Genomic DNA, 14,984 nt, shown 5'->3' with positions numbered 1-14,984 from the left:
CTGCGGTTAATGCTACTACCAACCACCTCCACCATCACAACTAGCACTACCGTCAACTAACATCAACACCTTCGGCAACCACCCGACATTTTTAAGTCACCACCACTAAAATCTTCAACTGCTAATATCAACCAACTCCACCATTACAACTATCACCATTACCAACCACCACCATTGGGCCAATCACTACGACCCCAATCACCTCCACCATCACAACTATCATAACCACCATTACTTGTCACTAATATCAACCATCACCACCACCACTACAAAATCATTTCCACCATCACTAGCGAACATAAATATGTTATTTTTTTATCAAACAATTATTTTGTTAAGTTTATATTTTTTTTTCTATTATTCAATAACTTTTTTATTTGAATTGTATATTTATTATGTTAAAAATAAAATTAAAAAAAAAACTATTCAGACGTTGAAAAAAAGAAACAGTTTTAATCATTCAATGTACAGATCTAGAGAAATCTTAATCATTCAGATGTATATTCAGATTCAAATGTCTTAATATTAATACAAATAAATGGGCCTAATTTGGTTAATCATGTAATTTGTCTTTGTAATTAACAGTTAATTATTTGAAGCTACTTTTATTCTAACCCACCGTTAATTTTGTTCTCAAATATGCCCTCCAAATAGTCGTTTTCTATCATACATGTAAATATTGGTTTGATTTGGCCAGTAGGTAAAAGTCACGTAGAGATATGTTCGGACTTTTCAATTATTTTGAAGCATATTTTACATTATTGGAGAATATGCATATAAATTGATTTGATCGTTTAGGGAGTGCGGCCAATAAAAACGGACTTGAAACAAAATACTCCAGAAAAAATATACGGTACAATAGTACCTTGAGCTTCCTTTTTTTTAATTACATTTTCACACTTTTTTACGTACTTTAGCCATAGATTAATCATGCTTCGAGACTCCGAAACTTGAATATTTTATATAGAACCCTACTTATTTTTGTGTGATTAATAAGGTAGGCTCAATACATCAAGGATAAGCAAAACTTCGGATTGTCGTTTTAGTGGTTGAAAAGTGCTCGAAGTCCATTTTTGTTTGAAGACTTGTTGCCATTAGCTTTAAGTTATTTATGTTTTAGGGTTTATATTTAAGCGTGTTATGTTTTAGTCAAAATTACATCATTCATACCAATCTCAAAATAATTAAATTGCATCATTCATAACAATATGAAAATACTTAAACTTGTTCATTAATAACAAACTCAAACTTGTTAAAATACAATCATCAAAGAAAGAAAAAACTTAAAATACATTAATCAATTCATGCCCTTGAGTTGATGCAAAACTAAACATACTAATATTCTTCCAATTAACAACATCATCATAAATTAAACATATAACTAAAATCACAATATTCTTAATCATCTTCAGAATTGAAGTCTTCAATGTCTTCAACCCAAGATATTTATCTGAGGACAATATTGAAGACTTCAATTCTGATGATGATTAAGAATATTGTAATATGTTAGTAATTTACAAACCATAAAATTGATCCGTTAGCAAAAAATCCTAACCGATTAAGTATTCGTTGGTAAGTTACCAACGGATAACAAGGCTTGGTAATTTACCAACACAATTCTAATTAGTTGGTAAAATTAGCAACAAAATCCCGTTGTTGGTAAATACTTAGTTTGTAATTCGTTGGTAATATGTTAATAAACTATACTTCACTTTTTTCTGGCATATTTACCAACCGATATATACACCGTTAGTACCAACAAAAGGTGTTTGTTGGTAATATTTCGGTTGATAATCTGTTGGTAGGAAGTTGCTTGATTAGGCGCCATTTTTTCCCTTCATATTTACTAGCTAAATTATTTAGTTAGTAAAATTTTGGTTGGTATTCCGTCAGGAATCCGTTGCTAAATTCTGAATAACAAGTCGGTCACCAATTTGTGAGTAATCTGTTACTAATATACTAACAGATTTGGGTGGTTGGTAAAATCCGTTGGCAATTGAGGGTTTTTTTGTAGTGTCCTGCAGACCCCACTTGTAGAAGTATTCTGAGCATGTTGTTGTTGTATTGTTCAAATTTTGCTCCCTCCAATTCACTTTATTTAATTAATTTTTGCCATTCACTATTTACAAGTGAAAATTTTGGACATTCAAAATTTGTCTAACTAATATATTGCAGGTAATTTTCAGAACTTCTTCATGATGTATTACTAAGTTTTGAATTACTATTTGCTAAAATATAAATACCATACTTATCAATTACTATGAGGAATTCTGCATAATTATTACGAGTTAAAGAAAATTCTTGATGTAAAGAATAGTTTCCACTCAGCAACATTGCCTTATTGAAATAAAATATCAATGCATTTAAGAAGCATTTCCTCTTAAACTAAGACAACAAAGTAAGTTTCAACTCGATTTATTTTCTTTTACTTTGACCATTATATTTTGATAACGTACACTATCAATTTAGATAACAATAACATCAATTCATAATATATATATTTGCATTATGTATTATTAGGCAAGTCCACATTTTAAATTAGCAAAAATCATTAAATAAGCAATTCTATCTCAGCCAATTTATTATGGTAAATGCAGACTATATAAGGTCCAAAAATTAGAAGAAAACATGCAGTGATTCATTAGACAAATATATAAGAGTTCCACCATGACCAAAGCCATGGTACTTTCAGCAGCCATATTGATCATTCTCGTTCAGACAGTAAATTCTGCACTTACTAAGGGATTCACAATGCATATCATTAACGCCCTCCAAAATGATGACGTTCCTCTTTCTGTTCATTGTGAATCTAAAGATGATGATCTTGGAATAAAATATCCTAAAGTTGGTGATGATTTCCATTTTTCATTCCGTGGGGATGTCTTTGCTAAAACTCGTTTCTATTGTCACTATTCGTGGGGTTCTAAAAAACAGTTTTTTGATGTTTTCAGCAGAGACATTTCTCGTGGTTGTGGAAGAATAAATGGAAACAATTATGAATGTTTTTGGAAAGTACAGGATGATGGTTTTTACTTTGCAGGTCATAATTCTCCCGAATCTTATTCCAAAAAGTTTGACTGGAATGTATAGATAGATCTCTTCTAATATGATTAATATTAAAAAAAATATAAGTTGTTGTTTTGTATTGTCAAACTTTTAAGTTCCATTATTTTGAATACTTTGCAGGTTATAATGAATGACATTTTCTTTACCCGCCATTCATGAAAAGACATATTACATAGGGCTTTCTTGAGACCCCGATTAAGATGACCTCGCTTATAGTCCCTCAGGCTTAACAATATTGTTAGTTTTGTTTGGTAATTAAAAAATTATAAGAAAACAAGCAAGAAAATAAAATTTTGGTAAGAGTTGGTTGTGTGTGTGTTAGGGGTGGGGGGTTGATCATGACCGTTGTTAAGCCCATATTAACTCAACATAGTTTAACCCACTCAAATTCAGTCCAACCCGCACATGTAACACCCATAGTTATGATAGATATAAATGTATTGGTAAATTAAAGAACTGAATTTGGGCCGCTTATCGGGCAGATCGGGCGGATAATTACGCTTAGCGGTTTGGCTTATCGATTATCGGCTTTTAAATGTACTAATCCGCTAGCCAACCGATAAGATACCGGTTGGTTCGGTAACGGATTAGCACTTTTCGGACGGTTAACGGGTGGTGTATCGGCTAAATCTAAGAGACAATAAAAATTAAAATCATAACATATAGTCTATCTTCCATCGACAATTATTGAAATCATAGCTTCCAAAACCATATGCCATTGGTATGCAGATATGGAGTATTGTCTTTAATTTTAGGTATTTATCAGAGAATTTATGAGCATGTTTGCAACAATTTGAGTACTGTTAAAAAATCATGGAAATAGTAATTTTCTCCGGAGAACAATTCTTGAAAGAAGAGGGCAATAGAGACTGATTTGGGGTTGAACGAGAGCTGGGGCCTTTTTCAAATTAAATTTCACGTGCAGGTCATGTATTGCTGTCAATTTCTTAGCAGATGAGGAGTTTTTTGTTCGTTAGACTAAAAGTGCTCAAGTTTTGCAAATTTAAGGGACACATAGTGCTCAAGGTTATAGTTGGAGGATAATTTGGCCAAAAATTTCATAGATACTTTATATACCTAGGGGTAAAAATATAAATAGAATAATTCTTAACTGGTTAACGGTTTACCCGATAAGAAAATTGAGTAATCCGCCCCCGCACCGATAAACCGTTAACTATAAAATTTTAATCCGTTCACCAACCGTTAATCCGATAACCCAATACCAATAAGACAATTTTGCGGTTGGGTTATCGGTTACGGTTCGGTTTTGAACAGCCCTATTTCTAGCTGTAGTGCGCACAGACTAAGGGGTGATTTACAAGAACGATCTTGGAGGTGGGTGGTCTTAAACTTTTGGAATTGGACCTTGTAGGTTTGTGCATGAGGCAAGCGATGGTCAAAAATTTATAAAGACTATCAATTTTCAAGGTTAATGAATATAATTGGGCAATTTGCACGATTGCCCTTATTCGGGGGTGGCTTTAATTTTTGCCCCTCAAATTGCTGGTCTTTAATGTTTTTCCCTTCATCTAAAATACCTCGAGGTACTGGGTTCGAACCCCGGCTCAGTAAAATAAAATAAAATTTGCAAGACAGAGTTTCGTAGCAAAGTAAGCCTATTCGGGCAAAAGTTAGGCCTTGCCTTGCAAAGTAAATAAAAAAAATCTGCCTTAATGCGGACTTTTGCCCGAATATGCCTACTTTGCTATGAAACTCTACCTTGCGAAATTCAAAACTCTGCCTTGCGATTTTTTTAAAAATTTTTGATTGAGCGAGAGTTCGATCCTGGAACCCATGGGTTTTTAGGTGAAGAGCAAAATTAAAGACCTCCAATTTGAAGGACAAAAATTAAAGACTAGTGCCTTTGAAGGACAATCCACGCAAAGAAAAAAAAAATGAATATAATTTCCTGAAGAAAAGGATGAGCAGGACCATCTTGGCCCAAACCATTAACCCGACATGGGCCTGTGGGCCATGATTTAACAGGACAATATATAATCATTTTTTTGCGCGGATTGTCCTTCATTTGGGGTGGTCTTTAATTTTTGTACTTCAAATTGGTGGTCTTTAAGTTTTGCCCTTCGCCTAATATTTTGAGTTTGTGGGTTTGAACCCCAGCTCAGTAAAAAAAAAAAAAAATCGCAAGGCAGATGTTTGGATTCGTAACGCAGAATTTTGCAAAATTCTTCCCATGCAAATTCTGCCTTGCGAATCCAAACTCTATCTTGCGATTTTTAAAAAAATTTTTGACTGAGCGGGGTTCGAACCCGAAATCAAAGAATTTTTAGCGAAGGGCAAAATTTAAAGACACCAATGTGAGGCCAAAAATTAAAGACCACCCTTAGTGAAGGAAAATCCTGCAAATTGCCCATTCATAATTTTGTCATGGATCAGCCGACCCGTTGGTCATGACTCACGTGTAAGTTATTTTATGGGAGAATGACCTATATATACATAAGAATAGGGTATATTTACAAAATATGACGATACTTTTTAGTTTACAAAACTTATTAATAGATTTCTTACAAAATATATACGAAAATTTTCGGTCAAATTTTGTGTATGAAAAGTGTATATCCGCTCAAAGCTTAAAATTTGCGCTCAAAATTTTTTGTATGAAATATGTATATCTCGCTCAAGGCTTAAAAATCTCACATTTTTCGTGTATGAAAACTGTATAAAAACGGTATGCAATATGTATATAACTATATAAAGTTCATGTTAGGTTTTTAGAAATTTAATACAACTACAGCAACATTGTATAAAGCTTTCATACAATATTAATGTAAATTTAATACAATTTTGAATCTTGCTTCGAAATTCGGATAAAGTTCAAAATATTCAAAAAAAAACTTCAGAAAATTCTCGTTTGATAATCCTAAAAGAGTACTTTTAGTGTGAAGTTGGAGTTGATAGGCTTATCGTTTCCTTTTATTTAGTTGATGAGGAATTTGGAGAGGTACCAATTACCAAATATTGATTTTGGTGTAAAGCTGAGAGATTGTTCAATTTCAACAAACAGATCTTGGAGATTGTCCTGTTGGTGCTGTAACTATGCCTTATCAGTATGAAATGAATTATTTTTTTTATTTTTTTTAACCCCTCCCCCCAGGAGCTCCCTCCTTTACTCCCTTGGTGACTCGAACTCGCAACCTTCGGGTTGAAAGTGGAGGGCGCTTACCATCTGAGCAACCCCATCTTGTCATATGAAATAAATTAGAAATTTGTAATGAGAGAATAAAATTCAAAACCGGTCTTGGTTGAAGGATTGCATAATTGGGCTTACACCAACTTCAAGTTTTGTGCAGCCATTGGTGAAACAGACTATTGCACATCCACCTATTGGCTCTGTATGAAATTCCGATGGGGCTTTGCCGGAAAGCATGGAGGAAACATAGCAATGACGAGAGGTTTTTTTCCAAATATGAACATACTGTGATAAAGAAGGGGAAGAAGAAAGGGTCGGTTGTTTTTTTTCTCTTTTTCCAAATGTGGGTAGATTGTGGTAGAGAAAGGGAAGAGAAGGGTGGGCTTTTAATTTTTCCAGATCCGTTATGTTTTAATTTGTAATTTTATGATATATTTTGTAAATAAGGAAAAGTATCATTATGTTTTGTAATATAGAGTCTTAACTAGTATTATTAGATCATTTTCCCTTATTTTATTCTTTTTTTTTTTTGCGCGGATTACCCTTCTTTTCGGGTGGTCTTTAAATTTTGTCCCTCAAATTGGTGGTCTTTAAGTTTTACCTTTCGCTTGAAAAGGTGGCCGAAAATACTGAGGTTCTGGGTTCGAACCCCCGCTCAGGCATAAAAATAAAAATAATTTCGCAAGGCAAGGCTTTGAGAAAAGTCTGCCTTATGCGGCATAAGTTGCCTTAAGGCATACCGGATCCGACATATGTTGCCTTAAGGTATAACTAAAAGTTTGCCTTACAAGGCAACCTATGTTGGATCCGGCATAACTTTAGTTATGCCTTAAGACAATTTATGCTGTCTCCGGCATAACTAAAAGTCTGCAATGCGGAATCCGACATAGCTTTAGTTATGCCTTAAGACAACTTATGCTATCTCCCAAGATACTAAAAGTTTGCCTTATAAGTTGCCTTAAGGCATTTAGTTATGCCTTCAGGAGCTTATGTCGGATCCGGCATAACTTTCCTCAAGCCTTGCCTTGCGAAATTTATTTTTATTTTTATGCCGGAGTCGGGATTTGAACCCAGAACCTCAGGGTTTCTACGCGAAGGGCAAAAATTAAAGACCACCCCGAATGAGGGGCATTCCCGCGAATTGCCCTATTTTATTTATCATTTGATTGAAGTTGAAATAGAAGTACTTGATTTTGAAGTGAAAAAGATTATTTAGAAGTTGAACTAGGAGTTGGACACGAATTTCACTTGATTTTTTGTTGGAGTTGTGATAATTGAATATTTGTGAGCAAACTTTATTATTTAACTTGAAATACTCCTCAAATCAAAAGTATTTGGGACCAAGGTAGACTGATGTCACTTTCAACTCTGAGATCAGGCTGTTTCAACAAGTTGCTTATGGTTTATTAGTCTTTAATCATCTCATAATCATGATCGTACGGCGTACCTACATAATATGAATATATATTCTATCCATTACTTTATCAAAGGACATCCGTGCAATAAAAAAAAGGATAACATCAATAAATTAAATCATCTAAAGCGAAAAAGAATTGGAATCTCATGTAGCAACTACAAAACAGCAGACATTTAGATCCTATCCTTGGATTTAACTGTTGAATATTAATATGTAAATATTTGCAGCAATCATTTATAATTAGATATTTATGTATAAGACACAATAATCAGAAGGCCACCAATTTGCACGAAAGGCTCTAACATGATAATTGCAAGGATATAGTTATATGTATTGACGGTTTAATTATATATATTGACAGTTAAACAATATTTATACTAACAGTGTAATTTAACTAATATTGCATTAGATTAGTTATAATTAATTTTATCATGTTGTTAATTAATGTTATGAACGTGGTTTTCTTGCATCGGATTATATTAAAACTCCTAAGTTAAGCATGTTTGGGCAAAAATAGCACTAAGAATATTGATGACCCCCTGGAAAGTGGTGGAGTGGTAATTAAGTACTCATTCATCACCACCAAAGGATGTGGTGCAGAAATGGGCTATTGCTTCCTCCTTTAACCAGGTAGTGCCTGTGGTTTGAGCGCTCTGCAAAATAAAAAAATCCTTGGTAGGGAGCGCTCCCCCCCGAATGGGGTCCTATGCGGCGTGAATCCGGATATAGTCGGGCTCCAATGCGGGTACAGGACACCGGGTGAGAAACCAAAAAAAAAAAAAAAAAGTACTCATTCATCCGTAATCAAAGGTATCAAAGGTCCCGGGTTCGAGGCCTGAGTATAGAATCGTCTTTGTTAGGAAGTGATTTATCCTCCAATGTGGGACTTTTCGCGAATCCAAATTTAGTCGGACCCAATGCGGATATGGACACACAGTGAAAAATCGGAAAAAAAAAACACGGTTTCTTGCGATAAACTTATAACTGATCTGACTGTGTATCTATTTTTTTACACCCAGAACTTAATACTCTAATTTAAAAAAACAAAGTGGTCCATGAAAACCTAGCATGACAAGTTTCATAAATATAGGACTTCTACTCCTTCCATTATTATGCATCATTTTAGAGTCAAGTTTTTTCCTGAGTTCAAATGGAAGAAGTAAAACTCCATGGAACTTCTTATAATTTATTTACTTACAGGGTTATTTGGGCACTGAAGATAAAGGGCATACCTTTTGAGTACATAGAAGAGGAACATTCTGATAAAGGCTCTTTAATTATGAAATATAATCCAGCTTTCAAGAGATTTCCAATTCTTTTTCATGGTGAGAAGGCACTTTCTGAATCCATGGTGATTCTTGAATATATTGAAGATACTTGGCCCCAAAATCCACTTCTTCCTATTGATCCTTTTGATAGAGCCATGGCAAGATTTTGGGTTAAATTTGCTGGAGATAAGGTATGTTGTTTCACAATAACAATTAAGCAGTACCATCAATAAAATTATAATTTATTTAGAGTTAATTGTAGATACTTCTTTTTCTGAATTGCTTTGATTTTTTCTCTTTGTTTTTGAGCCCAGGCTATATTGGAAATAACTCTATGCTACCCAAGAAGTGTAGCGGCTACGCCTATGCATCTAAAACGTGAGATCACACTGGGTTGATGTTGTTAATTGTAAAAACCTGCTTCAAGGTTGTATTTTTTCCAATTCTAAGAAATACTTTTTTGGGATAATTAAGCTACAAAAATTGTCTAAAAAGAATGCTTGTCTAGGTACCAAATATCGATTTGGTTGCCCATATTTACTCTTCATTGAACCGATATATTTAATCAGACAGGTTTCTTGTTTTTAACTAAATTCAAGACAAAAATTTATTTGCGCCGGTACTTGTATCAAATCATACTAATTGGTATGGTTAAATCATAGATTACTTGTATCAAATCATACTAATTGGTATGGTTAAATCATAGATTAAGGCGATATTTGTGTATTAATTAATTGTAAGTAAGTAATAAGAGTGAACATATTTACTCGACACTATATCTTTGGCTCAGACAACATACTAATATGGTATGCACGTGCTGCGCACGGGGCCCAACATGAGAAAAATTTCAATTAGACAATTTGATTCTAGTCTTAGCTATAGCTAGTATTTTCAGCAAGCTGGCGACTCTTAAAGTAACGATAATATGCTTAAGTATCATAACTAAATGACACCAATGTATAACAACATAAACAACATGATGCAGCTCAACAAAAATAACGTATACAATTATTCTAGTTTTTATTTTACGTAAGATTGAGAGCTATAAAACTAAGTAGATTCTTAAAAGATTGATGCAGCCCATCTTCAAGTATTTTATACCATAATTAAGTCTTGCCTATCAAATCAATATGCCACTGGAAATCCTTTAGGATAAAAAGAGTTGAAAAATGTGTAGATGATAAATGAAAAATGCAAAGCAGTGTAGGATGCGGTAATCTAAGCCTTGCTTCTTCTACTACTCCTATTAGCTCATGGTTTTTCTCATGTGAAGATATTCTAACATAAACCGTACAATCGTAACGTAAATATGTAATATAATGGGCAAACTTAATTAGTATGTTGTCTTCTCATACTGTTAGAATTAAATTATCAAATAACACGTATCTTTTCTATCTTTCTGAGTTTCTCATTATCAAATACTTCAGTTGGTTGGCTACCTGAAATAATTTCTATTTCAGAATTAATGCAATATGTTGTAAAATAGAAAGAATTTTTTTTTTCTCTCTTTTTACATTAATTGCCCCGGTTTAAAAAGAGTGTCCCCTTAGCCATATTGACACCTTTGAGAAAATACTAATTCCTAGACAAAATAGGTAATCATACTAAATTATTCCTAATTAAATAGGTATTGAGATTTGGCACTGAACACTTAATAAGGGTAAATTTTGAAAAAATAAGATTAACTCTTTCTTGATTTGGTAAGTGGACACTCTTTTTTAACCAAAAAGTAAAGGCTAAGTGGACACCGTTTTTGAATCGGAGGGAGTATTAATTTTCTTGTAAGATACTTTCAAATAGTTTATTCTTTCTAGTATGGACTTTAAAGTTCATTTTATCGGCATTAACTTATTATATTCTAAAGAATACATTTTAAAAAGGATTAATTATAGAATTTGCACTTGATGTGGTAAGCATCATTGTTGAGTCTTTGACTATGTGAGAATGAAATGGTAAATTAGAATTATTGCGATCAAATTTTAGTCCGCAAAAGTCTTTCCACCTAAGTAAATATTTTAATCTGATTCCCCTGTTTTATTCTAAATTTGAAATCAATTTTATTTTGAAGAATCATTATCATTAAACAAAGATTTTATTTTTAATTAAATTATTCTCTTCTTTAGATACTTGTAGTTTAAAAAGTAATTGACATATACAATTACATGTAAAATTTAGTGATAAGAGTATATGCATACTATTTCCTAAAAATTGTATCACATAATTAGATTCCTTTTTAAAAAGATTAAAAAAAAAAAGACTTAAAAAATCCTAAAAGAAGATAAGGTCCCAAAATAAGAAGAAAATAGAAGAAAGTACGTGTCACCTTCAGCAAGGAAAGTTGGTCCCACACTAAGAGGGATAAAATAGGAATTAAAAGAAATGTAAAGCAAAGAATACAACATTGTTAAGCATGAGAAAATACTTAATTCCACTTTTGCCCTTGTTCGTCCATGACAAACTCCATAAACTCCCATTTCTATATAAGAAGAATTTATATACGAAGAACTTTTAATATTATATGAACATAATAACAAAATCAAATTCATTCTTAACTCGTTGATTCTAGATCTTGGATTTGTCAATAATTCAATATCACCTTCATGTCATATAGGGGCATTGTGTTGGAACAATGTACTACACAACTGGAGAAAAACAAGAAAAGGCCATCAAAGAAACCATAGAAATGCTCAAAATGGTAGAAGAACAAGCCCTTGGAGATCAAGAAAAGAATTTTTTTGGTGGTGAGAAAATTGGAATTGTGGACATGGCTTTTGGAATAATCCCTCATTGGCTTGAAGTAATTGAAGATATTGTTGGCGTGAAATTGTTGGAACCTCACTCATTTCCTCGTTTATTAAATTGGGTACAAAATTTCAAAGAAGAGCAAGTCATCAAAGAGAATCTCCCTAATCGTGATGACATGTTTGTGTTTTTAAAGAATCAGAGGGAGATTCTATTGTCATCTTCTTGAACTTTTACCGTTTTGTATCTTCTGTTTTGATGTCTTATTTTATTTTGAGCCGAGGGTCTATCAGAGACAGTCTCTTTACCTCACAAAGGTAAAATGTGAGCACATGTTACCCTCCTCATATTCCACTTGTGAGATTATACTGGATATGTTATTGTTGTTGTTGCTGTTTGTACTTCTTTTTATTTCACTTACGCGTTTAGGAAGGGAAAATTATTTTCTCTGTCATGTCAGCTCTTACTTCTAATGCACACAGAATGATATCAAATTCGAATTCCTTATTCTTGATCGCCATATGCTGCTGAACTATCACTTTAGAAGTTTAATTCTGAAAATCAGATACCTGAAGAATTGAGGCTTAACCTGCAAAATTCTTTTGGTTATAACTTGAGACAAATTAAACAATTTTTTTATATCTATTCAGTATTCGGATCATACTAGCCGAGTAGTGATTAACTTGAATTTGTCCCACCCATTAATGGGGAAGTGCTCTCTATCAGGATCTTTTTAATGTTCGAATATGAAATCTCTGATTAAAGATGCAGAAATTATATCCATCGCGCCACGACTTCTGCGCTGAGCAGAACCAATCAAAGTTTTATTAGGAAAATATATTAGTCAACTAACAACTAGCTACCTACCCAAAACAAAGGAAACATAAAAGAACTTGAGAAACTATATGAAAAACAGAAAGTCAGAGACCAAAATATATAATCAGAAGAAAACTTTGAATACACTGCATAAATGGGTTAGCATTATGTCGTGCATCTTTGACTAAAGTCTATAATAAATTCATATGGAGAACAAATTTCTTCAATTATTGATAAATTGTAGTTTTGGTCCTTGTGATATATGATTCAACACAATTTAACATCTAATTAGTTAAAATATAATATCTTTTGATCCCTTTATGTAGTTAACATGTTATATTTGGACTATCTTAGAAGTATATTATCGTCAAATATGAAGTAACAATATAAGTTTAACATAACACGTCGGTAATTAAATGGTGGAACGATTAATAATTCTGAAAATTTGCGAATATTTACAAGTAAATGGATCACAAGTGCATGTTTAAAGTAATTGAATGTTCATGTGCTCAATCAAATATCATATGAACTAAATTCAAAATTTATCAATACATGAGGGTCCATATTGTGATTAACCGTAATTCATAAAATAACGAATACATCATAATCTGAATTCAACCAGAATTCGCTAGTCTGAGAAAAAGTATACATTATTCTGAACTTTCTCTTATATTTAATTCAAAACTTTCTTGTTGATCAAGCGTAAACTCTCAAGAAGCTCTTTTAAATTGACACTAAAGAGAAAGTCAAGCTCAAAAATGGATCAAGATTTGAAGCTCCATGGATCATGGCCAAGTCCATATTCATTAAGAGTAATATGGGCTCTTAAACTAAAGGGTTTATCATATGAATACATAGAAGAAGATCTTGCAAATAAGAGTGATTTGCTTCTGAAATATAATCCTATTTTCAAGAAGATCCCAGTACTTGTTCATGGTGGAAAACCTATTTGTGAATCTATGGTTATACTAGAGTACCTTGAACAAATATGGCCAAATCGGTATCCATTGCTCCCAAGTGATCCTTATGACAGAGCTATGGCTAGATTCTGGGTGAATTATTTTGAACAAAAGGTACGATTATACTACATATTTTAATTTTACTCTTTCTTATACTTTGGGATATTTGTACCTTTATCGTTAGTAAATCGTCCAAAGATTTGCCCTTCATTTTAGCGGAACTTTAATGTGTGAATGAGTGGACCCTACATGTCAAAACACTTCTGGAAAAAGGTTTTTCTTTTGTCTGTAGTATAAATTATGCTCCGCCAAGGGTGGATCGAGAAAATTTGAGTTTATAGGGTTTGAATTCTTAAAAGGCCAGCTTATTGGGTTCTAGATAAATTTTATACAACGTTTAGGCCAAAGCTATTGATTTTGCTGAACTCATAACTAGAACTCTAGCTCTTCATCTGTGATCCACGCGCTATACTTTAGGTTGGAGCTTTTCTAGGATCGAGGGCAAATACAATACGTTAAAACTTAAATTTACTCTCCCTTATACTTCAGGATGGAGTTATATTACGATCAAGGGCAAATATGAGACTATCTTTTAACAAAGAATGATCTCAAAGTATAACATGTGATAGAATAAACATATTTCCTGTAGTAGCTAGAGGGGCATGTTTGACCATTTTCCACTTATTTTTTTAGTGAGTTTAACTTTGAACTTTGATGGCACAAATCATTTCCACGTTGTTTTGATTACTCCAAAGTCAATTACATTTTATACATTAATATAGAAAATATTGTAAGATTAAGTTATTTAAAAGGTTGTATATTTGAATTTATTCTGCAGAGTGTATCTCTTTGGATGATATTTAGAGCCAAAGGGGAACAACAAGAAAGGGCAGTGAAGGACAGCTTGGAAATGTTGAAAACCATAGAAGAACATGCTTTTAAAAATCAGAAAAATATATTTTTGAGTGGAGGAAAAATTGGAATAGCGGACATAGCCTTTGGATGGATTTGTCACTGGTTGAAAATCATAGAAGATGTTGGAGGTGTGAAACTGCTTGAAGAAAATTCGTTTCCTAATTTGCAAGAATGGATGAAAAAATTCAAAGAAGTGCCTTTGGTAAAAGAAAGTCTTCCTAATCAGCAAAAATTGTTTTTGCCTTTTAAACTTACAAGAGACATGTTGATAGCATCTTGAGTTTGTTGAACAAAAAAGATAAAATAAATAAGATAGTTGCTCATGTTGCTGTTTTCAAGTACGTATAAAGGAGAGAGCTGCAGTAGACTGGGAGCCAGCATAAAATTAGACAATTTCATATGATCACAGCTTATTTAATTTGGGATTGAAGCGTAATTATTGTTGTGGTTGTTTGTGTATGAAGATGGTTTGTCCTTGTAATAATTTCGTTTTTTTTTTTTTTTTATGAATTTAAGTTATGTGCAATAACTGTACACAATTTTTTTGGACTGTCATATGTTAAATTGGCCTACAAGTCAAATCCGAATACTCGAAAAATAGATTAAATACTTTGCTACAACAGATTAGGATACCGTTTAAAATAGATTATCAC

The 14,984-nt window shown here is 32.9% G+C and overlaps 3 protein-coding genes across 3 annotated transcripts; all 3 read left to right on the top strand.

Annotated features, from left to right (window-relative positions):
• The first annotated feature begins 2,636 nt into the window (after positions 1-2,636).
• LOC132068317 (S-protein homolog 5-like) lies at positions 2,637-3,193 on the top strand. Its single transcript, XM_059461885.1, has one exon. The coding sequence runs from the start codon at positions 2,668-2,670 to the stop codon at positions 3,088-3,090; it is 423 nt and encodes a 140-aa protein (XP_059317868.1). The 5' UTR covers positions 2,637-2,667; the 3' UTR covers positions 3,091-3,193.
• Positions 3,194-8,696: 5,503 nt separating this feature from the next.
• LOC132068312 (probable glutathione S-transferase) lies at positions 8,697-12,148 on the top strand. The gene is made up of 2 exons (XM_059461876.1): positions 8,697-9,090; positions 11,511-12,148. The coding sequence occupies exons 1-2, from the start codon at positions 8,782-8,784 to the stop codon at positions 11,868-11,870; spliced, it is 669 nt and encodes a 222-aa protein (XP_059317859.1). The 5' UTR covers positions 8,697-8,781; the 3' UTR covers positions 11,871-12,148.
• A 1,067-nt stretch (positions 12,149-13,215) lies between these two features.
• LOC132068306 (glutathione transferase GST 23-like) lies at positions 13,216-14,984 on the top strand. The gene is made up of 2 exons (XM_059461867.1): positions 13,216-13,530; positions 14,255-14,984. Exons 1-2 carry the CDS (start codon positions 13,216-13,218, stop codon positions 14,609-14,611), a joined length of 672 nt encoding a protein of 223 aa, XP_059317850.1. The 3' UTR covers positions 14,612-14,984.

This window comes from Lycium ferocissimum, chromosome 1 (assembly GCF_029784015.1).
Source record: "Lycium ferocissimum isolate CSIRO_LF1 chromosome 1, AGI_CSIRO_Lferr_CH_V1, whole genome shotgun sequence".
NCBI lineage: Eukaryota > Viridiplantae > Streptophyta > Magnoliopsida > Solanales > Solanaceae > Lycium > Lycium ferocissimum.
Note: the sequence above shows the minus strand (reverse complement) of the source record. Positions and strands in the feature narration are given on the sequence as shown.